Source organism: Bombus pyrosoma, linkage group LG15, assembly GCF_014825855.1.
Source record: "Bombus pyrosoma isolate SC7728 linkage group LG15, ASM1482585v1, whole genome shotgun sequence".
NCBI lineage: Eukaryota > Metazoa > Arthropoda > Insecta > Hymenoptera > Apidae > Bombus > Bombus pyrosoma.
This window is the reverse complement of record NC_057784.1, coordinates 2,683,631-2,705,380: the sequence shown is the minus strand read 5'-3', so window position 1 is coordinate 2,705,380 and position 21,750 is coordinate 2,683,631. Positions and strand designations below refer to the sequence as shown.

Below are 21,750 nucleotides of genomic sequence, written 5' to 3'. Positions count from 1 at the left end.
TTCCATCACGATAGAATACGCTCTAAGATGCGGACGTTTTGTAGAAATTGAAATTTTTCTGGCAACGAGTAGAGAAATGGAGGCCAAACAGAAATTTGTATCGTTCTTTATAAATATTATAACGAATGCTTCGTTCTTGCAATTCTGAAGCAAAATTAAATACAGCAGCCGAACCTCTATTACCATTCATTTCTCTAGAGTAAGGAACATAAACTGTGAGTGAAATAGGCATTTTTTTCAACACCTTCTACGAGCTTTTTTAACGTTTTATGCGTCCGCAAACTTCAAAGTTGAATTATACAGAAGAAATTGCAAAATATGTAGCATTCAATATTCGCAAGAACCAAAGTACCGTGTCTGCGCCGCGAGGCAATGCGCGACAATTTATCGCTCTCGCTCGCATCGATCGAAAGTTCAATTTCTTCTTTTCCTAACAACAACGAAATCGTGCTGCAGCCGCGTCGTCAAACGCGCTATTATAAAACATAAACTGAATGTCCTCTTCGTAAGCGACAAAATTATACGGCGACAGATGGTTGCCAGTGAGCCCATTGCCTTGTAGCGCAGACACGGTACTTTGCTTAATAATACAAGTCGAATAAACAATAAGTTAACGATAAGTTGATACCAAGTCGATACTAAAATATTTATCGATCCATACTACATTACGACATTGGTTTATCCGTATAGCTTTACTTAGGAAACCTAGTTACATGCACTTATCGCCAAGAGTATAGGGACGTAAGGAAGCCAGGAATTAAGCGACACTGTGGTGACGATACAGAAAGTGATTTAAAGCAAAAAGAATAACTTTGACGGCGATTGACCGTCTATAGCAGTTAGTGGTACTTTAAGCTATTCGGCTTAGGAAACCCTGGCGATTTCACGCATCGTTCATCATCGCTCGACAACACGCGATACTCGCCACCGCGGTTAAAACTTCGATATTTTCCACTTTGTACAACCTTCGAATCGTGTATGTATGTCGCGCGTCAACGTGTACACTATCGAATCGTTACCGTTCTATTTTCCGATCGTGTACATGTACATGCAACCGTTCAACATTCAGAATACGTACACTAGGAAGATGAAATATTAAACCGGCTTGATTTCAGTCCAACGAATATCGTGCGATATATTATATTACAGACGCCTCGAAAGAGCTACTCCTTCTCTACATGTTCCAATTCCTCACTATCGATCGAACTATATCGACCCCCTCCATATTCATCAACACTGTACAATGCTTACGTAGAAAGGAAAGCATCGAAGCTCATGTAAAAAGAACGGACGCGTTTTATCTTTTCAAGAGTATCAGGACTATCTTTAGTTCGATCGAACTAATATTACTATCGAAATTTTACAAGCAACGAATCAGAAATTATCGTCGTTAATCAATTTTTCTTGCAAAAAGACAATGGTAAGTATAAATATGTAATGAATAAAATGAAATTTTGCAAGAAAATGTTACAGATTAGGAATCGTGTGATTATCGTGGCGTGATCGTAAGAAAAATTAGGGAACGTATAATATAGAAATATAGCAATATAATATAGCAATTTGCTGATATTGTTAATTCGTAACTGATCGTTTAAGAGGAACACGATGTTGATGAAAGTAGCACGGTAAGCACCAAGTAGCAAGTCATTAAACCGCAACTATCCGCTACTATCGTTGAGATTTTCCTGGCGAACGTGCACTTTATTTTTATCAATGTAGGTCAGTAACGAAGGATAAAGGATTGACACGCAGGGACGAGTTGTAAAATTTCACGCGTCAATAAAATCTGTCACAACCTGGAAACGATTTAAACCCTTTTTTGGGTCGTTTTCAACCAGATTCGTATATTTCTATCGGTGAAAAATCTTTTTCGAGTTTGAGATAGAATTCTTATCGACTCGACGTTTCGTTAGAACTTTACACCGAGGATTTGCAATTATTGTGCGAAATTGGAGGAAACGCGACAAAGTTGACTAGAAACATCGGAACGGTAAAAATAATTGTGAAAAATTACGGTTATCTGAATCAAAATAAATACACGATGATAATTTTTCCCCCCACTTGAACGAACGTTCGGTGAGATACAATTAATCGATAAAGAAAAGTAATAAGCGAAATATTTCGAAGTGGTAAGATGATCAGATTTGATCGGCAGATTTCGACAGATTGAAAATTAATCGAGAAGCGAAGGGAGGAACTCGAATTGAAACGGAAAGACCGTGATGACGTTTCGGACTCGCCTAGTGACACGTGCGTAATAATTGAGCCTCAGCATCGATTGATCGATAGCTCTCTCGAAAACTAGATTAAAAGCCATCGATAATAGTTTAACTGCGCGTCTCTTGACCTCCTCTGCAACGCAGAAACCTATTAATATCGAATGAAAAAGTGATTCGAGATAAGCTCATCGGACGATTCAAGAAAAAGATTTCAGATTAGTTTCGAGAGTGTGCGATAGTCTGTTTTAAAAGCCACTGATTTTCACTATAAAAACCCGACGGATATCGATTCTGTATCGCACATCAAGCTCTGTCATTGACCAAAGTGGAAGCAACTCTCAGGATGCACAGGCTCACCGTGCTTCTCGCTTTTGTTGCCCTAGTGGCCGGTAAGTTAACATGTACACTAGTATTAGGACATTTACCTGTTACATTTACTGTAATAAAATACCAAGGAATTTTACTTTATTTAGTCTTTTACCTTATAAGTCAACTAAAACAATCGACTATTTTGCGACTCTTGCGCAATAATTTGCGAATTAATAATATTAGCAAATCGACGAGCGACAAGCTGTATATTTTCATGGGTTCGATTAAATGATGTATAATTGATCGAATGATGCTATAATTTGCACTTTCAAATTTCTCACATATACGTGATCGAAAATTAATCCATAAAGACTTCTGCCACGAGCTTCGAAACTTGACTATTAATTGTGCAATAAGATTACTCTACTCCTCTCCTCAATAGGGATCACATTTGTCACGAGCTCTTCCATCGACAAAGATCAATTACACAGCTCGTTATAGTCTCACCAAAGCTCTCTGCCTCTGTGTTTCAGGGAATCCGATAACAAACCGGACGGTACATCACTTCGTCCAGCGAATGGACGGTCGCATCGTAGGTGGCGAGGAAACGACCATCGAGGCAGCGCCGTACCAAGTGAGCTTGCAACACAATGGTCACCACTTCTGCGGAGGTAGCATAATCGCTAAGAACTGGGTAGTAACCGCTGGACATTGCACAGATTTCCCAGCCAGCGGCTACCTCATACGTTCCGGCTCGACCAACGTCAATTCCGGTGGTTCGGTGCACCGAGTTCAGCAAGTGATCAGACATGAAAAGTATGGCAGCGATCGTCATGGTATCCCATCGAACGATGTCGCCCTGCTTCGTGTGGTGGACTCTGACGCGTTCCAATTCAACAACGCCAGGAAACCTATCTCACTGTATCAAGGAAGTTCCGATGCTCTTGTTAACAAATACGGATTGATCACCGGTTGGGGTACCACCGAATCCGGTCAGCTTCCACTGCGTCTCCGCAAGGTATCGGTTCCTATAATCTCGAGACCGTCGTGCAACGCAGCGTACAAAGAGGTCGGAGGAGTTCCTCTGTGGGAAATTTGCGCTGGAGTTCCGAAGGGAGGCAAAGACTCTTGCCAAGGTGACTCTGGTGGTCCCTTTGTTGTCAATGGCAAACTCGTGGGAATCGTCTCTTGGGGTATGGGCTGCGGAACTGCTAAGTATCCAGGCGTTTACACCGACGTTTCCCACTATAGCTCATGGATCAAGCAACACGCTCGTATCTAACTCGCCAACAACCCTTTTCTAGATTTAAAAGAATACTCGACAAATCGGTGCACAAGTTATGTTGATACTGTAGATACGGTATACATGTATGTGCAAATTTGACTTTTTTTCTCTCTATTTGTCTTTTTCAAGATTTGTTATTAACGCGCGGAAATTAAACGGAATTTCATATGTAACAGAGCGTTTATTTTGTAATAATATCCATCAACCATGTAAATAGCGACTGTACAGAAAATAAATGTTATTTTATTATCGTAACCTTGCTTCCTTTTATTCGAGCCCAACAATGTAGTAGATATAATGACTGGTGAAATTACTTGAACGTTCAGAATAGAAGAGCTGATAAATATTAGGTTGTCCGAAAAGTGTCTTTCTTTTACAGACCCGTCTTTTACAACGATGCACCTTTATACAAACGTGAAACCTAATCTGTCGAACGTTGTGATCTTTGTTTCGATAGAACAAAATGAATCATACGTAATTCGATAAAATAATATAAAGCGAAAAATATTGTGCATCCATTATTTCCTTATAAAACGAAAGAAACCTTTCGGACGACCTAATATATCGAGTGTGTTAACCTACGAAATTTCTTAAAATTGTATCAATTGTACTGAAATACTAACTATCGTGGTGATTATATTGATAAAATGTTAGATCAATCTGAAAATCTATATGGAAATCTCATAGATTTGTTTTCGACAAACATAACGTGTGTAAATGAGACTTTCTTCCTTTTGACATGTAGAAACAGTTCCAATCAAATTAATAGAGTTATGCCGACTAGGGTTTTAGCCAACTAACCGACTAGGGTTCTGGCCGAATAACCGACCAGGCTTTTGGCCGACCAACCGGCTAGGCTTTTGGCCGACTAGCCGACTAACCGATTAATCTGCTTCTAAGAAGCTGACTAGTCGGCCGATTACTCGTCTCTGCTTATCAGGCAAGAAGAAACTGATTGTTTAATATTGCTAATCCAAAGAGACATTTGTTTATCATTGTTTGTTATATTTATTTTATTACGTCTAGTATCTTCGTCCGAAAGTCTTGATGATTTTTGTTATGATAAAATTAAGAAATAATGGCGCCTAGTCTCTAATTATTATTTTACAATAATTAAGTTATACATACTCCTTAATTGGTTAACTTATTTAGTTTATTTCAATAAAAACAAATAATTATTTTTTATTTCTTAATGTAACAATCATGTTACATATCTATAAATAAGTATACTACATTACTATATATTAAAAAAATATTAAAATTAGACTAATGACAGTAAAGAAAGGACATTGTATTGTTATTTCTACGCTGTATCAAGCTAGGAGTAAATAAAAATCTAAATCATCGCCTAGAAAAGTGGCCGGATAGTCGACTTAATCGATTAGTCGGCCACTAGTCGTTACATCTTACAAATTAGAATATGCAGTCAATCCAGGCGATCTACGATAAGATTGCTACTCAAGCTCTTAGAATCTTCATCGTATTATTCGTAAAGTCATATCAGGATTAAGTATCAATGTAACTGTCACGATTTTAATACCGCTCACGCGACAAAACCAATAATTTATATAGCGATTTCCTTTTGGAGATTAAGTATAACGAACGTGCATAGATCGTATCTATGACAGAAAGTATTGATTTCGATTAATTTGATCTTTATTTATTTTATTGATCATTACGTGAAAATTTTCACAAATCTAAAATATCGTTAAGAAATTACTAAAACATTTAAGTATTACTATTTCGTTTGAAACGTTAAACCACAAAGAATCCGCGTAAGGATCATAAATGAAGAATTTGATAAATAGCTTTAAAAACGTAATTTTACTTGCTAGTAAAATTAAAGCTGTATTTTTATATCGTAGTGAACTTTTCAAAACTGTCGATTATCGTAATATTAAACATACCTTTGGCCATTTACGTGGGATTCGTTTATTTTTAAACTGGCGTATCCTTCTGAAACGTATAACACAGAAGCATATTTTCTCTTTTCAACTGTATTATTAATTAATTAATAACAAGCGACATGGAAATAAAAAAAAGTCAGCAAAAATCCAATTATCACCTTTGTCCCGTATGTTCTTTGTACTCGATATTATAACGATAATCTCGCGCCGGTATAATAAAATTAGATTTTCTTCTTGCCTGTATCTACTGCGTCTTACTCTATCACTATTGTGAACAATGCTGTCTATAAACGACTAAACACAGATTTAGATTTTGAACGGACTTGGAACTTTTTTTATCAAATTAATCTCAAAATTTTTATCGGGATTTAGATTACAGTTCTATGAATACCAAGATATATTTGTTAATAGACTACAGATGCTTATGCTATCATTTTTCTATTATAAATTTGAAATACTTGTTACATAGCGGATAGGACAAGTGTCAAATTTAAATAAATAAGATAAATAAATTTTAATAAATTTACCACTTCCTTTGTTATGCTAATAAAGATGTTAAAAAATATATGGGTCCACAGCCCATAATAATTTATAACGAATATGTATACATCGGTGTATGCATGCGTTATTATACCTTTTTAATGAAAAAGCATAAATTAAACGTAGACAGGTAAAGCGAAACCAAAAAATTAAGAAGAAAGCTTACCGTCAGAACGATAAATTTTGATTGATACGACTGATTGACACTAAATCCGCGTAAAGTACGGTGGCTTTACGAATTCTCGTTCTTGCTCTTATCGACACCACGCATAATACCCTTTGTCCGATATATCTATTGTTTGTGACTCATTTTCATATAAATACAGCACAAATTTTGTAGGAAGGCAGACAAACATTGCAACTCCTTGGCAAGCAAGATGTTCACACAACTGAGTTTACTCGCCTTGTTGGCTGCCGCGACAGGTAAGTTCTTTATTCTCAACGATACCCATTCACTTTTCGCCATCTAAATACTCGTTATTTACCGAAATGTTTGATTAACTTTGCGATGCTTGACTCGATCACTTTCTGCTGCTAACGTTTACGTACAAAATTGCAACTGAAAATATTTGGTAAAGTCTTCCAAGCCTCTGATAAAGATATTAGAAATCTACAAAGTCGACGCTTCTTATAACACCCGGACGCTTTTCTACTTAATTCGGCTATTTATAAAATCTCACGCTATTCGTTGAACGTATTTAAAATCCACTCCTTTAACCGTGCTCATAAAAATATAAGTACCACGTATATATAAATATCCGCGATCTACCTATCGTTTCTTTAATCGCGTTCATAAAAGCGTGAACCTGCATAAATCATTTTAATCGTTTTCCGTACGCTTTAAACCGAAGATAAAATTATTATTCCACCAGCGACCCCGCCGCTGCAAAGACCGATCTTGAACTCCCTATTTCCAACCGGGCAAATCATCGGTGGAACGAACGCAAGGATCGAGGATGTACCGCACCAAGTGTCCCTTCAAAGTTCCGGCTTCGGCTTCTGCGGCGGTAGCATCATTTCGGACGAATGGGTGATAACAGCTGCTCACTGCATGTCTTATCCAGCCGAATGGATCACCGTGAAAGCCGGAACGGCGATCAAATCCATTGGCGGAAGCACACACAAGGTAGCTGAAATAATCGTCCATGAGAACTATACGACGAATTGGCGCGGAGTACCAATGAACGACGTGGCCGTGTTACGAGTTTCAAATCCTTTCACGTTGGACAAAACGCGTAATCCTATCAAGATCTTCAAACAAGACGAAGAATCCGCCGTGGGAATCACCGCGACGATCACCGGATGGGGTGCGACTAGAGAAGGCGGTAGCTCTGCCGAGATCCTTAAAACTGTCGATGTACCTATCGTGTCGAAGAGCTCCTGTAACGAAGCCTACAAATCATACGGAGGGTTGCCCGAGGGACAAATCTGCGCGGCGATACCAGAAGGAGGAAAGGACGCTTGCCAAGGGGACTCTGGCGGTCCCATGACTATCGGTGGACGTTTGGCTGGCCTAGTGTCCTGGGGTTACGGCTGCGCCAGACCTGGCTACCCCGGTGTTCACACAGAGGTTGCTGCCTTCAGCGATTGGATCATCTCCAAGACTGGAGTTAAAGCGTAAAGTTTCCCGAAACTGGATCTTCCTCTTTTATCTCTAGTAAGAGTTATGCGTAAATAACGCACTTATATGGCACGATAAATTCAATAAAATTCCATTTCTCTGACGAGTATAGAACGCTTCGCTCTGTCGGATCTGCTGGATCCTATTCTGACCTATTACAAATCCTCTCCGCATATTTCTTCCTCTTCTTTCCTTTTAGAAAAGTCGTGTACCTTCGTGACACTAATAAAGAAACCGATAAGCTATTCCAAAATACGGATCTGGTCGACATATCGAAGTTAATATACGGTGAACAACTTGGCATCTATAAGTGTTGTCATTCGAGGGATTCGTTAATTCGTCGATTTTGAACTCGTTTGATTGTCGAGCTACAGGTAAGAGAGAATTTATCTCTGCAGAAAGATTAGAAATTGATAGGCCACAAATTATGCGAAAACTAAGAATCGAAATTGCTAGGTATTTTCTCGCAACGCTTAATAATCGCTATTACCTTGCTATTATCGTCGCACTTGTGGATTATCGAATCACATGGATATAGATCTGTCGTTTGCATCGATTTGTTACCAATAAATAATAGATAATGTTGCCAATGGAACAATAGTCGACAATGGCTTGTTTCCTCTGCGCTTGAGTGATCCCATAAAAGAACAGTAAATGATGCTTCCAATTGCCAATTCATCGTTAATTCGTACACAGTGCTTAATACTCACATACTGTTACTACAAATCGAGCAACGTCATCGGATGCTTATGAACATATTGAACTTGGTGCTGTTACTAGTTATATCTCGGTACGCGTAACAAAGCAACCTTTTCAAGCGAACAATTCTCGCGCGCTTCCTACGAATCCGGTTAAAGTCAAAATTAATTCTCCTTTGGTAGAGCCAACAGAGTTTCTGATTCAATCTCGGCTAATGCTCTAACCTTATTCCACTTCGAGGCGGAAACTAAGGTAAAGTGCGACTTTCATTAACAAATTGCATCGTATCGTTGAAACAACATGGAAACGCGACTTCTATGGAATTCCAGGTTGTGCTCCGTCGCGACTGGGCGAAAAACCATTAATAAGATTTCGGGAACGTTGGCCAAATAACCCGAAATGTTGTCCTCGACGACAAAAAGCTCGACGTTATCGATGGATTAACGACGACGTTGTACAACAGTGCATCGGTATCACGCAATTAACAGTTGATTTACGTTATCGCGTCAAACGATCGGACTTTGCCAAAGTTCCTTCAATTCTGCCAGCGACCCTGTCGCATCGATACGATTTATTATACGTTTTATCTTTAATTCGTACAGCTCGCGCGTTCAATATGCTGAAACAAAGGCGCGGATGAAAAACACGATGAATCGCGTTTCGTTTATGAAAGAGCGAATTTTTTAATAATTTTTTAATATTTTTAATATATCGTCAAATAATTCCAGCTCAAAGCTACCTTTTCGATTGAGTTTGCAATGAAACGCGTTATTAATTTAACGTTACACTTAAAAACGATAACTCGATACCGTGTACTTTTAACTTTTTGTTAGTTGTATGTTCGCAGTGAACCACTTTTATATACATTTTCAGATTAGTCCCAAATTCTATCAGTATGATTACAGTAGTCCTGACTCGTTGCTAATAAAATGTCGGAATGCTTTGTTTTACACGAGCCGCTGATCCGGCTGAAATTAGTTAACTCCGCGGAAGACAAAATTTTCAAAAAGTGCAGTCGATCACTTTGCTCTACGAACAATTCGTATATATACAAACAGCGTATATCGTAAAATATTTCTGTGGTATATATTCAAATAGCTTCGTGAGCCATTGTACTTGCAATATTTTCAGTTTAAGCGTTACAAAGGGCCTGCATACATGATATTTTGTCGAGTTTATCGAGGCAGAGAATCCTTTTGTGCAAGATGCGTATTCTTCGCGGCTAAAGGGCTACCGCAGGGAAAATCCAACGTTCAAGGTAAACGTATCGTTTCCTCGCAGGTTAATCGCGACTGACCTCGATCGTATCGTCCTCGTTTGCCAGGTTCGATCGTTAATTCCGCGTTGGCCAAGCAAACGTTCTAAAAATAATTTATCGACTGGGTCCTTGTTCGTGCGTTTGGCTGTTTGCGTTCTTGTCTTCTTTCTCTCGTTCGTCGAACTTTGAACGATCGATCATCCGGATATGCGATAACTGGCAGGTTGACGGATAACGAAATATGCATAGTCAGACAGGTAAGTTAGAACGGCTTGGTCTCGCGAACGGCGGAAACAAAGCGAATTGAGAGATTAAAATATCGAACGGAAGATTGGAAGGTTCACGGATCTTGACAATTTTCTCGATTCCTGATCCGATTAGCGACTTCTTTGAAGGGAGATAGAATTTAGATAGGATTTGCAAAGTTTCATTCTTACTGGCGAAATTCCACCGTGTATCGCTGTGCATACAAAGCGATGAAACGATGCACATGGATGCATATGGTCGCACGGTCTGAGAGCGTCGAGTTACCACAAATGCAAATGCACTTACGGTGCAATAATACACTGTGCTTTATGACTATAAAACTACCCTAAAATTCTCGGTTCTTGTAGAAGAGAGAATCGAGGAAGAGAGGGAGGTTACTGCATTGGTAAAATGTGAAACTAATGTGAAAATGTAATAGGTAGAAATTACGAGACATTTACTGCAAACATATATCTAAGAAAAAATTAGTATACAGCATGAATAGCAGCCGCCTTAAGTGCGTAATATGTAAGCGTTAAAGATAATGCCACTGAGCATTGATGCCTATAATACTTAAAATACCTTTATCACCTCTGTACTTAATTAGAATCCTCCTGCTCTTTGATCATAAAATTATTTTCTAACTTTCACCAAGACGAGAATTTTACATAATGAAAATGTATAATGATCGAATTAATATTCATCTTATAGTTAACATTTCGTCGACTTTCCTTCTTCACAAACAACTGTCTGCAACCTATCGAGTATGAGAAGCCTCAATTTTTTAAAGAAATCTAGTTCTATATTTTCCCAAACCGGTTTTCCCCCAATATTTTTTTCAAACATTCTTTTCACTTCATTCGCGAATCAACGCTTTTTCGTGTAAGTACATTTAGCATTACAAGTGTCTGCACGTAATGTGCAACTCTACAACCTCCAATATATTGAGAAAGAAACGTCTAACGAAGATGACGATCAAAATCTACTCTATGGCAATATTTTAGGCCTTACATGGTTCTTTTATGGGAAAATTCAATTATCTCATTGACCGTTAAGCATGATAATTTAGCACGTACCCATACACTTTTAATCGATATTTATAGAAGCCACTCAATATTTATAGGTCGACCGACTTGATATTTATAAAGCCGATGGAAGAGCGTGACATTAAAAAAGGGAAAATAGGGGAAGAAAGAAAACACAAAAAGAGAGAAGAGAGAAAAAAGGGGGGAAACAGTCGCGGAATAACATTTTTGCCGCGAAAATTTGTTCCGTTCGAGAGTTCGGAAAAATATACCGACACCCTTTAACGTTCCTAGCGATGATTATCTTTGATTTACTCTCGTACCCAGCAGAATCAGAGAAAACAGTAGGGAACAGCAGGTGAAACGTAGTTTGGCCACTCGGATAGCGCGTGAACTTTTGACCTCGACTCTAGGAACCCGTGCCAACCCCAATCGGACCAGCTTGTTCGAAATATTCCTGTCAACCCTTTAATCGCAGTTGCTATCTTAATTTTATTCATACTACATCGTAACCGAATTATTCACGAAAATAAAGATATCTCGCATCGAAAGGTTACCAGAGAATAATAAAGAAACCTCATTGAAAATCGAACGGAACTGCATTTACCGGTGAAACGAAGAAATGCAACGATCTAAATGGCTTTCCGTTTCTAGAAAGTGGTTCGTTTTCTCGCATTATCAACAATGCAAAGGCAATCCCCGTTCATAAGGTCATAACATACGTAAGACACCGATAAAGTCGACGAAGCTGTATATGCATAAATGAATATGCATGCAGGCGGGAACATCGACGACTCACTCGAAAGCTTCATCTTTGAAAACGTAATTAACCGCATACGTGCTTAATACCGAAGGAAGCGAGGCCTGCGTGGTTCGAGCGTCCTCGGGCATCCTCGAGCGTCCTCGAGTGTCCTCGAGCGCAGCTCGATCGCGTGTTTTATAAAACTGCAAATATAAAGCGTGTCCGTCGATCTTCGATACACATATGCTTATACTGTTCGCTCTTTTTCGCAGCTTGTTAACTTGTATCTTACATATCGTTTTCAACGAGACGTGCAGAGCTTTCCTAGAACTCTTAGGAAAAATCTACGCTTGAAATAAACCCAACCTACTAAACGCTTCGCAAATAGTACAGATTGCGGATTTTTTCGCATTCGTGAGAAAGTGACAGATATAGCTGTGCGTAGGATGTACGTAATTTGCAAAATTATATGAGATATACGGTCTAGAAGTCGCAGAAAAATTATAAAGCTAAATTACATCCAGGTGGAATGGAGATAGGTTAACTTTCCGCTAGGATTCTAAGGTGCCATTGAAAAATTTTAATATCGATTTGTAGGTTATGATTACAAAGCTCTATCTAACTGAAGTATAGTGAGATGTTATTTCATGCGTTATTTTAGAGCAAAATTATAGCGATCTTTATAAACGTTTTTTCTAGAATCTCATACTAATAGTTAAAGATTAAAAATACAAAAATACATAGAATACATATAATTTAAGAAAACATATAAAATATCCAAGGTACAGTTGCTATTCGTTATAATATTTAGTGGATGAATAAATCTTTGTCTAGATTTTAATCTTTCCCTTATTTTCACGAGAATAAAAGTTTGTATATAAATATCCGCATTTTAATAATATATAATAATATCAAAAATGCTTTTCATACGCACGATGAAAAATCACTTTTCGATTGTACAATGTGAATATTTCGAACACCGAAACCTAACCACTGTAAATAAATTTATCTTTTGTAGGATATCATATTCTAATTAGTAATTCTAGGAAGAAATCGATAATATTTCTTTGTCGCGTTGTTTACGGATCAATGTTAAACAGCGTATATGTTTGCCGTTTGCCTTTGAATTCATTTCATCGAAAGTCGAAACAAGTTACAAAAATGCGATACCAAGAAAGAGTGTCGTAACCTAACCCTTCAATGTTTGCTCTATATATCACGATCGTGTTTGTTTCCGATCATTTTAGGTTAATCGTTCGACCGATTTATTCGTAGCAAAGATGTCACAATCGCAACGTTTGGAATTTATCTAGAAGCTAAACATGTTAAAAAAAGTCTAAACAAAGCTCAGCTGATCTTATTTTTGGCACTGAATATTTATCGGACGAAAATATAATCGTCTTCGAATTTCGAGAACGAAATCGTCTTCAGACTAAGATATCGTTTTTATGAAAAATTCTGCGATGGTTCTTTGCGTATACATATAATGAACAAAGTATCGCTATATATCGAAGCTTAACATCCGATAAACAATTCAATAAGTATCGATCCAATATGGTGGATTAATGGCGAACAAATGGAAGGTTTCGATCGAAAGATTCTTCGCATGACAACTGAATTCGATCGAATTAGACGAGACTGACATCGATTAAAAGAAAAAAGAACTAGCTAGTTTCATTTCTAATATATTACGTCGTATATATCACATATGTACTGTTTCTACGTGCCTAACCTGCCTATCGCACAATAAACAGCGTCGAATAACATTAACAAGACGTTATCCAAAAAAAAATGTTAAACATCATTTTCATTTACTACACTAAACATTAACATTCAAAAGTCATGTGTTTACTTAGCAGCTTAAATCAAGAACAAATAATAGGCTCCTTCATCGCGCCCAAACACGCTATATTTTATTCTGCGTTATAAAATATACGCCCTACATTTCAATGTCGAAGAAGACGCAACTAGAGTGAAAAATTCGATATAAAAAGCGATAGGTCATGAGGCAAGTTAATTGTCAATCGAATACCTACAATGGCTACAAAAAGTATTTACGGATTATTATATTCATTATAATACTTATATAGTAATTTATTAGATTCAAGTACATTAAAATGCGTGTCATTTAAGTATTTTTATATGACTGCAAGAACTCGATACTGTAAAAATGGAATACTTTTTCACAGATCGAAGACTCGCAACGATTATCGATCTATAACAAATGTTCGCGTTTCCGAACAGAAATTCCTCAAAGACTCTCGTTATGTCACTGGCGAATGCATATCTGGCACATGATCAAAAGACTCACCGAAACGATGATCTCTGGTAACGCGTCCGTTTAGATACTCCTCCGCTGATTCGTCAACTCGCTCCGGAAGTTAACTTGACCTTCAATCTGTTGGATCGACAAAGAACCGCACTATAATACTCGAGTAGGGCATCCGAGGTCAGGTCCAGAACAATACACAATTAAGAGAAACGTAAATGGACGTATGCGGCAGATAATCGCGCAGAAATACGTCAGTAAAGACACGCACCCGACCGCGGTAGCTTTTAGACTGAGGGTTGTTTCGGCGCGACACTACCGCACCGCCACCCCTCGACCAGCCGGCTCACTAGACGCCAGACCGCCGCACCGCCGAACTAACGCGAACCAACCAAACTACAAAACCATTCGATGTTCTTTCCTGCCAGCTATTGTTTCGCAAAACGATTGGCTCGAATCAAACTTTATGAAGCTTCTCCGACACCCTTTATAGCTGTCTACGCTTCGTTCCTTTACTTTTTTGTAATTATTAAACTATGTACTTTGCGCGAGCTCTTATGTTTCTTTGAAATCAATTTCTTTTACGTACGCATACTAAAAAATTGTTGTAATTGTAATTGTTATATAATTTCTTAAAAGAAAGGGAAAATGATCAAAAAATAAGAAATAATATGTGTTGTTAGATATTTATATACATAGTTTAATTTTCGATAAATATTTCGATAAGTGTTATTACGTCTGTTTTCCACGAACTTACGAAACTAATTTCTAAATAATCGCTCATTTAACCTGTACGTGTAACGATAACGATACCGACCGCCCCTCGCAAACAGTAATTTTACGAACGTTACAACAAATTCTCGTATAATTACGTTAAAAACATTTCATTTTCCGATAAGCTTCGCGGATAAATTGGGCAATCGGTGCGTAAAACTCATTTTACGCTGGATAAAGCAAAAGCAGTCACGAATAAGCTACGTTCAATATGAACGAACTTCTTTTCTCTGCAATTTCCCTTCTACTGCTCGGATGTAAGTATGCGAATATAGATATATTTTTCGGTATGTCGAACAAGACAGATTAGCATTCCTATTTTCAACACTTCCATTTACAAAGTTTTTATACATGTCTTTTTATACGCTTCTGTCATTTTATATACATACATACATATTTCATTCTTGCATATCAATAAAATAAAGTCTTAACTTTATCCCGTACATAAAATGAATAATAATGATAGACAAATAAAACTTAAAAGACATGCTTCTGACGGGGCTTTCGAATATCTGTAGCGAAGACGAGGGGAGAGGAGCTGCCAGCGGTAGATCGAATCGTCGATGGAGCACCTATCGATATTACGGAAGTTCCATATATGGTAAATAATTATATCGATTATTAAATCTCTTTTTTCTTAAATTAACTGAAAATATTCGTGCATTTGAAAGATTTACATTCACAAACTTATGTTAAACTTATACAACACGTCTTTCTACGTGTCTTATTATACTAACCTTTATACAATAACAGCACTTTCTTCCATCTGAAATGAATAATAATAAATAATAAAATTCGTTAGAGATAACGAGTAACTGACCAAACAAAACTAACGACGTTAATAATGGAATGATTATCTGCAATAGTTATCGTACAGAGCAAATAATGAACACGCATGCGGTGCTGGTATCATCAATAGGGAGTGGGGAGTAACTGCTGCTCACTGTGTCGTTCCGTAAGTAAAAAAACCTTTTTCAAATTCGATTTTGAATTTCGTTTTTTGTGTTTAATATTGATCCGATTGACATAGATTTATCGACAATCCCGAATTTTCGATAACCGTCCGTAGTGGATCTAGCAAATTTGATACTGGTGGTGTTATTCATAATGTAACGATACTTTCCTACCACGAAAATTACGACGAAGGAAACAACGATTACGATATTGCGGTATTCAAAGTACATCCACCGTTTGAATTTAACAACGCGACACAACCTGTCAAGTTGCCTGAGGACAGTGAAACCGTTGACACAAATTGGGGTTTAATCGCCGGTTGGGGCTACTTCATCGTAAGTTTATTCGTAGAAGGTCTATCCTCTGTTCAATATTAACTTGTTAATCGGGTCATCCCTTGTAACCCAGAAAGAATTAAATAGCCGATATCTTGGATATAATAATATTTTTATTCAAGGGCTCTATATTTCTTACGTTGAATTGTAACAAACAAACTTTTAGGATTTCGATCCTGTATTATCGGAGACTCTGCAATACGTTATAGTGCCGAAAATGAAGAGAGAGAAATGCTTGGCTGACTACAAAGGCAGATATGAAGTAACAGAGCGGCAGGTTTGTTACGGATTTTCAGAAGGAGGAAAAGATTCGTGCAAGGTAGATCATAACATATTTTATAACAATCAGAGATATTAGAATCCAACTCTGGAGTCTAATTTACTCTGAATATCATTGATTTTTTATAGGGTGATTCTGGTGGTCCATTGGTTAACAAAGGTATCATGATCGGTATAACCTCGTGGGGCCCCGATTGCGGTGGATCACATGAACCTGGCGTTTACACCAACGTTATCGGGCTAGTAGAATGGATTAAAAATAAAACTATGTGATCATTATAAATTGCACAATAATTTTACTAAATTTGCTTCACGGTTTCGAAACCGACAGTGGAATCAGAAATTCTAAATCGATCAAGTCATTCATCATCGGCTTTGTACAATATCAGTATCATTATTAAATTCAATATTATGAAAAACTTATAAAGCTGTATTATTATATTTAACAGTATTATACACTTTCTTTCGGTATGACTAACTCAACAGTTTCTTGATCTTTGGATAATACAAATCTAGCCCTCTTATAGTTCAAAAGATTCGCTTTCCTTTGCACTGACCACGTTTCGTATCCAAGTTTATAGAATTTTGGCAAACGGTCGAAACCTCCAGCATCAGCTAACGCATTGTTGTAATCCCATTGTTTGTCACTTAATTTGTGTGCATGTCTTTTCTTCGAGGTTTTTAACTTCGACTCTTCCAGCATAATTGATCTTGTTGGTAAGCTTGCTCTTTTCTCTAATAATGCAAGGAAATATTGTATCTGGAAAATTTACATTTATTTACCCGCTACTTGCATGTTTAATAATATTTAATATACACGTTTAATATAATATTTAATATATCAATCGTATTACTTGCATGTGAAACATAGGAAATGGAACAACGACAGTAGGCACTCCAACAATACACATTGTAGGATGGTCAATATTAATTAAATGTTTGTATAAAGGAGTCACAAAGTTACTATCTACTCGTATTCCACAGTTTTCGTCTAGAAATGGAAAACTGTACCGATACCCCGTACAAAACATAAATACGTCCACTGTAATGGAATTTTGATCTTTTAAAAAAATATTCCCCTCCTCTATCTTTTCCACACCTAACACCTCGATTACGTTTGGTGGTAAGGGGCTATTTAATCTATATACATTGAAAATATCATGCTTTAATTTCTTCACTGAAAATTAATTAAGTAACTATATTCCAAAATTATTGGAAATACCTTTCATTATTATGGCTTAAATATATTCGAAATGCGTGATTAGCCAAATCAAGAGCGATGTCGACTCCGGAAGCAGCTGCTCCCAAGATTAAAACGCTTTTACCAGAAAAATCTTCTGACTTTCGATATGAATGACTGTGTAGTACCGTGCCCGGAAATTTTTCGATTCCTGGTATCATTGGTATGTAAGGATCGAAGTAATGTCTAAATCAAATATGATTAAAACAAAATTAATAAAATATAATTGAAAAATAATTAAATTAAATAAAGACCAAATTTAAACCTATCACCAATTGAGTTACGATATTTAATATTTATGAAAAACGTACCCATTGCAAATCATTATAACGTTAAAGATACTTTCTTTCTCTTCTTTCGTTTTTACAACTTTTGTTCGTACAGCCCATTCCTCTTTGCCTTCTGCTGAAATTTGCAATCGAACGGATTCTACTCGTGTTCCAAACTATAACATTATACCTTTCATAGCAAGTCAATGAAAATTTTCTCACACAACAACGAGACTTATTCCCGCTTACCTGAATATGTTTAAGTAAATCAAAATATTCCGCGTAATTCTGTAAATAAGTCCGAACTTCCTGATGTGTCACACAACATGGTTCTTCAGCGTTCAATCTCTGGTAATCAGGGAAATTCATAATTTTCGCCGGTAAATTAGTTCTACAATGACAAATTCAGTATTCTGTTTCTAATTTTAACAGTTACTCGATAGACATAACATAACGTAAAATAAGTTGAAACAGTGCACAAAATCAAACCTTAAGTCTCGATACATGCTCGAATGAACGGGCAAACCATTTTCGTCGACTTCAGTTGCTTCTTTGTAAACCCATGTACCGCCGACATCATTTGTTTGCTCGAAAACATTCAATTCGAAATTCAAACTTCGCGCAAAGTGTCTGGCTGCGCAGAGGCCAGCTGCGCCAGCTCCTATTACACATACTTTTCTCTTTTTCATCAATTCAGCCATTTGCAGATTCGAACGTAACCTATGCGATAAAAAACATTGCGTTGATTGTCAAAGAAACAAGTATATACATTTATATAAGATGTTTAAATTTTATTTTAGGATGAACTTAGGATGAAGTACTTCGTTTCTTTATAAGTATCTATCATAATTTCATATATAATCATTTCAATTTTAATGTACGAAATGTCAAATTACTTTTAAAAAGCGTATAATTTAAATATTTACATTAAGAAACGAATAAGCGAAGATATTCGTGTATACATCGTTAATTAATAAATTAATCGAATTTCAAGAGTTATCTTTGTAAGTAATCAGAAACACGAAAGAGCTTTTGCTGGATGTTCGATAGCCGCTTGTAACTTACGCTTTATTATATATTTAAATGACGATATATCCTGGCACCTAACACGAAGGTTCGCACTTGCGTCAACAAAATTGCTGCTTTATTGCTGCTCCTGTCCTATTTTATATCCTTCGAGAAAGACACGAAAAGGAATTTAAACAAAGACGAAAACGGACATAATAAAAAGCCACATTCTTATCAGCGTAATAATATCACTATTTTGCTCCTGCACTACGCGGTTACGCGCAGTTGACAGATGACTACTTTGATAAAGTTTTTACGAACTGTAAACAAAAATATCTTGTTGAAATCTCGTAATTAAACTATTCCAACTGTAGAAGTAAAATATTTATTGTAGTATTTTTTATAACATTACCATGTAAATGATCATAACATTAGTCTTACAATCTATATTAATGCTCGATATTGAATTCAATTATATCTAGTATTGAGCAATTAATTGTAAAGACTCTATGTTACAACGATATATCTCTGCATATGGTTTTCAGTCGATGTCGCATCAATTAAGTGAGAATTATCATATAAAAAGTTATCTCTCTTTTTTACTCGTTTGTTAGAACTATTGTGTGTATATATATATATACCAACTGGGAACTCTTTAGCTCGCACAAGATAGATAAAATTTACTTTAAATAACTATATCCGTCGCAAATTACTTTCATTCACATACCGAATAAAACAAACAAATATTAATCCGGTATACACAACATTAAAACAATCGATTAGTTTGACGTTCGTTAGACACAAATTCAAGAAATTTTGCGTTATGCCTTGTTCAGATTAATCGAGCTGTTTATCGATATAATCATAACGATCGTGTACCATTTCGTATAACGCGTACATGATATATTTATAGAAATTCTCTGCGACAGGCGTTGAAGTACATTCGTGAGCCACTGTATGTATGTAAAATTATAATTATAATTATAAACATAATAGAAATATTGTATATAGAAAATATGACAGAATATAAAATACAGAAAAAGTAGAGGTTTGGGGGAACCAATTCATCAGCAAGTACGAAACTGTAAATAGCAGATGAAGGAAAGAACCTCAACTTCATTTGAAACTTGGAAGCATGTTTCATGTCAGATCAAGTAACATAACAGTCAAATGACTCGATTAATGAGTATAAACGTAGAAACTTGAGAAAATATTTCAAGAGAACCAAATAAATGAAATTTTATGCCGATGAAGAATTTCGAATTACTTTAGATTCGTAGAAAATTCAAGTGACTTGACAAATCTGAGCAAGGCTTCAAGGTCGCTAAAAAGAAAAGCCAAAAGAAGGGAGAAAGAAGCAAACGATCGTAGTAACAGGTAATTTGAAAAGCACAAGGTGGTAATACGCTGTTGAATCGTGCAGCAGCTTGGCGCGGGTGACGTGGAAGTAGAAATCAGTAGCACGAATGTAGAAGTAGAAATCGACCGAGGCGCACTGCCTTTGTACGAAAAATTGGTAATTCCATTTTTTTCTCAACGAACGTTTCCCTTAATGTTATCTCTAGATTCAAATTGACTCCCACATTTTCTCCTTAATCAACTACTTCGGCAAGTTTCTACATCTAATAGTCCACTTAATTATATCAATCTATCTTCAAATTCGAGAAAAGCTAGTACGAGTCTGTTCCGAACGTTCATCACTGTCAAAATGGCTACTCACATTTGGAAAGCGGTTACGTTACTGTTATGTTACTTAGTTGCGCGTAATCAACTCGTTTGTTGCATTCTGAGACGAATTTTAAAGATCTATAAGATCACACTCCTATTTCAAAAACATTCTTGCATATCACTCGTTTCACTAGCTTAATTTCTGTCAAACTTTTCTTCCCGTAAATCGCCGAATCAAACTCTCTATCCTAAGAAGTACGAGTGTGAAACTCGTAACAATTTTTATTGCACAAACACGCTTATTCAATTATAAGAATGCGTAGATATCCTAATATCTTGGATCATTACTTGTATATATATCAACTGTTGTATCACTTACATTCTGAATTCAATTTCTTCAACTTAACAACGAATAAATTCACTTACAATTCTTTATCTATGTAAATCATTCTATTTCCTATCTTTGTTAATAAAATACGAATTCATTATTTTTTTCTTCGCAAGAACGACCGTCTTGTATTTCTTAAGGATCAGCCATGAAATCGATTGCTGACGAAAAGGCTTAATGTATACATGTATATCTATGTACGTTGTATATGTGTAAAATAAACTCAATTTAAGATGAATAAACACACAGAGGCGTAAAATCGATCGAATACATACAATAAGGTTTAGAAGTAAAAAAAAAAAAAAATGCTCTGTTATGAAATCATAAACGAGAATTTCTTTGTATACCGCTTACATAAAAAGCTTTATATTACACAATAAACGTTCGAGATGTTGATTCTTCAATTTCTTCTGAAATGTAAGTTTCGGAATAATGGTAAAATTCGGAATATTCCTGATCGAAATTAAAATAGATATAAATATTTAATGTAGATAGATATAAATATTTTTGTAGAGTAACCGATTAATACGTTTCATCTAAATCAGAAAATAAAATGTGGTATTACTTTCTTTCGTTTGAAAGACAATTTTTAGCAAACTCTGTTTCTTAGTGTAAAATAATCTCATTTTCCGATTTCTTTTCCTTTCACTTGTTCTCAGTCTATCGATTTCTTATGTGTAGAAGTATGCGCCTGCATGTCAGGTTGCGATTCAAT

General features: G+C 36.4%; 5 protein-coding genes across 50 annotated transcripts in view; 3 read left to right on the top strand and 2 right to left on the bottom strand.

Annotated features, from left to right (window-relative positions):
• Positions 1-14,713, bottom strand: part of LOC122576030 (glutamate-gated chloride channel) — an 87,608-nt gene extending 72,895 nt beyond the window's left edge. For 6 of the 44 annotated variants that reach the window (XR_006319638.1, XR_006319639.1, XM_043745767.1 and 3 more), the window contains exon 1: positions 14,163-14,709. The gene's annotated coding sequence lies outside the window, so the exon portion shown is untranslated. Of the gene's footprint in view, positions 1-14,162 lie in introns of all 44 variants that reach the window. The other 38 variants (XM_043745743.1, XM_043745744.1, XM_043745742.1 and 35 more) reach the window with 24 other exon arrangements.
• On the top strand, positions 2,455-4,068 carry LOC122576040 (trypsin Blo t 3-like). Its single transcript, XM_043745809.1, has 2 exons — positions 2,455-2,608; positions 3,062-4,068. The coding sequence occupies exons 1-2, from the start codon at positions 2,563-2,565 to the stop codon at positions 3,808-3,810; spliced, it is 795 nt and encodes a 264-aa protein (XP_043601744.1). The 5' UTR covers positions 2,455-2,562; the 3' UTR covers positions 3,811-4,068.
• LOC122576041 (trypsin-1-like) lies at positions 6,618-7,990 on the top strand. Its single transcript, XM_043745810.1, has 2 exons — positions 6,618-6,683; positions 7,133-7,990. The coding sequence occupies exons 1-2, from the start codon at positions 6,638-6,640 to the stop codon at positions 7,879-7,881; spliced, it is 795 nt and encodes a 264-aa protein (XP_043601745.1). The 5' UTR covers positions 6,618-6,637; the 3' UTR covers positions 7,882-7,990.
• Positions 14,714-15,004: 291 nt separating the features above from the next.
• On the top strand, positions 15,005-16,885 carry LOC122576042 (trypsin-3-like). Its single transcript, XM_043745811.1, has 6 exons — positions 15,005-15,151; positions 15,413-15,495; positions 15,761-15,849; positions 15,925-16,183; positions 16,350-16,502; positions 16,592-16,885. The coding sequence occupies exons 1-6, from the start codon at positions 15,106-15,108 to the stop codon at positions 16,733-16,735; spliced, it is 774 nt and encodes a 257-aa protein (XP_043601746.1). The 5' UTR covers positions 15,005-15,105; the 3' UTR covers positions 16,736-16,885.
• LOC122576036 (flavin-containing monooxygenase FMO GS-OX-like 2) lies at positions 16,736-21,007 on the bottom strand. Of its 3 annotated transcripts, XM_043745801.1 has the most exons (8): positions 19,392-21,007; positions 19,037-19,299; positions 18,461-18,691; positions 18,221-18,362; positions 18,014-18,147; positions 17,685-17,888; positions 17,317-17,602; positions 16,736-17,222 (listed from the first exon to the last, which is right to left on the bottom strand). In XM_043745801.1, exons 3-8 carry the CDS (start codon positions 18,670-18,672, stop codon positions 16,914-16,916), a joined length of 1,287 nt encoding a protein of 428 aa, XP_043601736.1. In that variant the 5' UTR covers positions 18,673-18,691; positions 19,037-19,299; positions 19,392-21,007; the 3' UTR covers positions 16,736-16,913. The 3 variants fall into 3 exon arrangements, with proteins under 3 accessions (XP_043601736.1, XP_043601735.1, XP_043601734.1); XM_043745800.1 differs by lacking the exon at positions 19,037-19,299 and having other exon boundaries at positions 20,700-21,007; XM_043745799.1 differs by lacking the exons at positions 19,037-19,299; positions 19,392-21,007 and adding an exon at positions 18,898-19,036.
• Positions 21,008-21,750: the final 743 nt, after the last annotated feature.

Coding starts and splice junctions, on each gene's coding strand:
- LOC122576040 (XM_043745809.1), top strand. CDS start 2,563: ATGCACAGGCTCACCGTGCTTCTCGCTTTTGTTGCCCTAGTGGCCG. Junction 2,609..3,061: donor TTTTGTTGCCCTAGTGGCCG/GTAAGTTAACAT, acceptor TCTGTGTTTCAG/GGAATCCGATAACAAACCGG.
- LOC122576041 (XM_043745810.1), top strand. CDS start 6,638: ATGTTCACACAACTGAGTTTACTCGCCTTGTTGGCTGCCGCGACAG. Junction 6,684..7,132: donor CTTGTTGGCTGCCGCGACAG/GTAAGTTCTTTA, acceptor TTATTCCACCAG/CGACCCCGCCGCTGCAAAGA.
- LOC122576042 (XM_043745811.1), top strand. CDS start 15,106: ATGAACGAACTTCTTTTCTCTGCAATTTCCCTTCTACTGCTCGGAT. Junction 15,496..15,760: donor TTACGGAAGTTCCATATATG/GTAAATAATTAT, acceptor TATCTGCAATAG/TTATCGTACAGAGCAAATAA. Junction 16,503..16,591: donor GAGGAAAAGATTCGTGCAAG/GTAGATCATAAC, acceptor GATTTTTTATAG/GGTGATTCTGGTGGTCCATT.
- LOC122576036 (XM_043745799.1), bottom strand. CDS start 18,935: ATGTATACACGAATATCTTCGCTTATTCGTTTCTTAAT. Junction 18,692..18,897: donor TCGCTTATTCGTTTCTTAAT/GTAAATATTTAA, acceptor TTTATCGCATAG/GTTACGTTCGAATCTGCAAA. Junction 18,148..18,220: donor ATTTACTTAAACATATTCAG/GTAAGCGGGAAT, acceptor ATAATGTTATAG/TTTGGAACACGAGTAGAATC.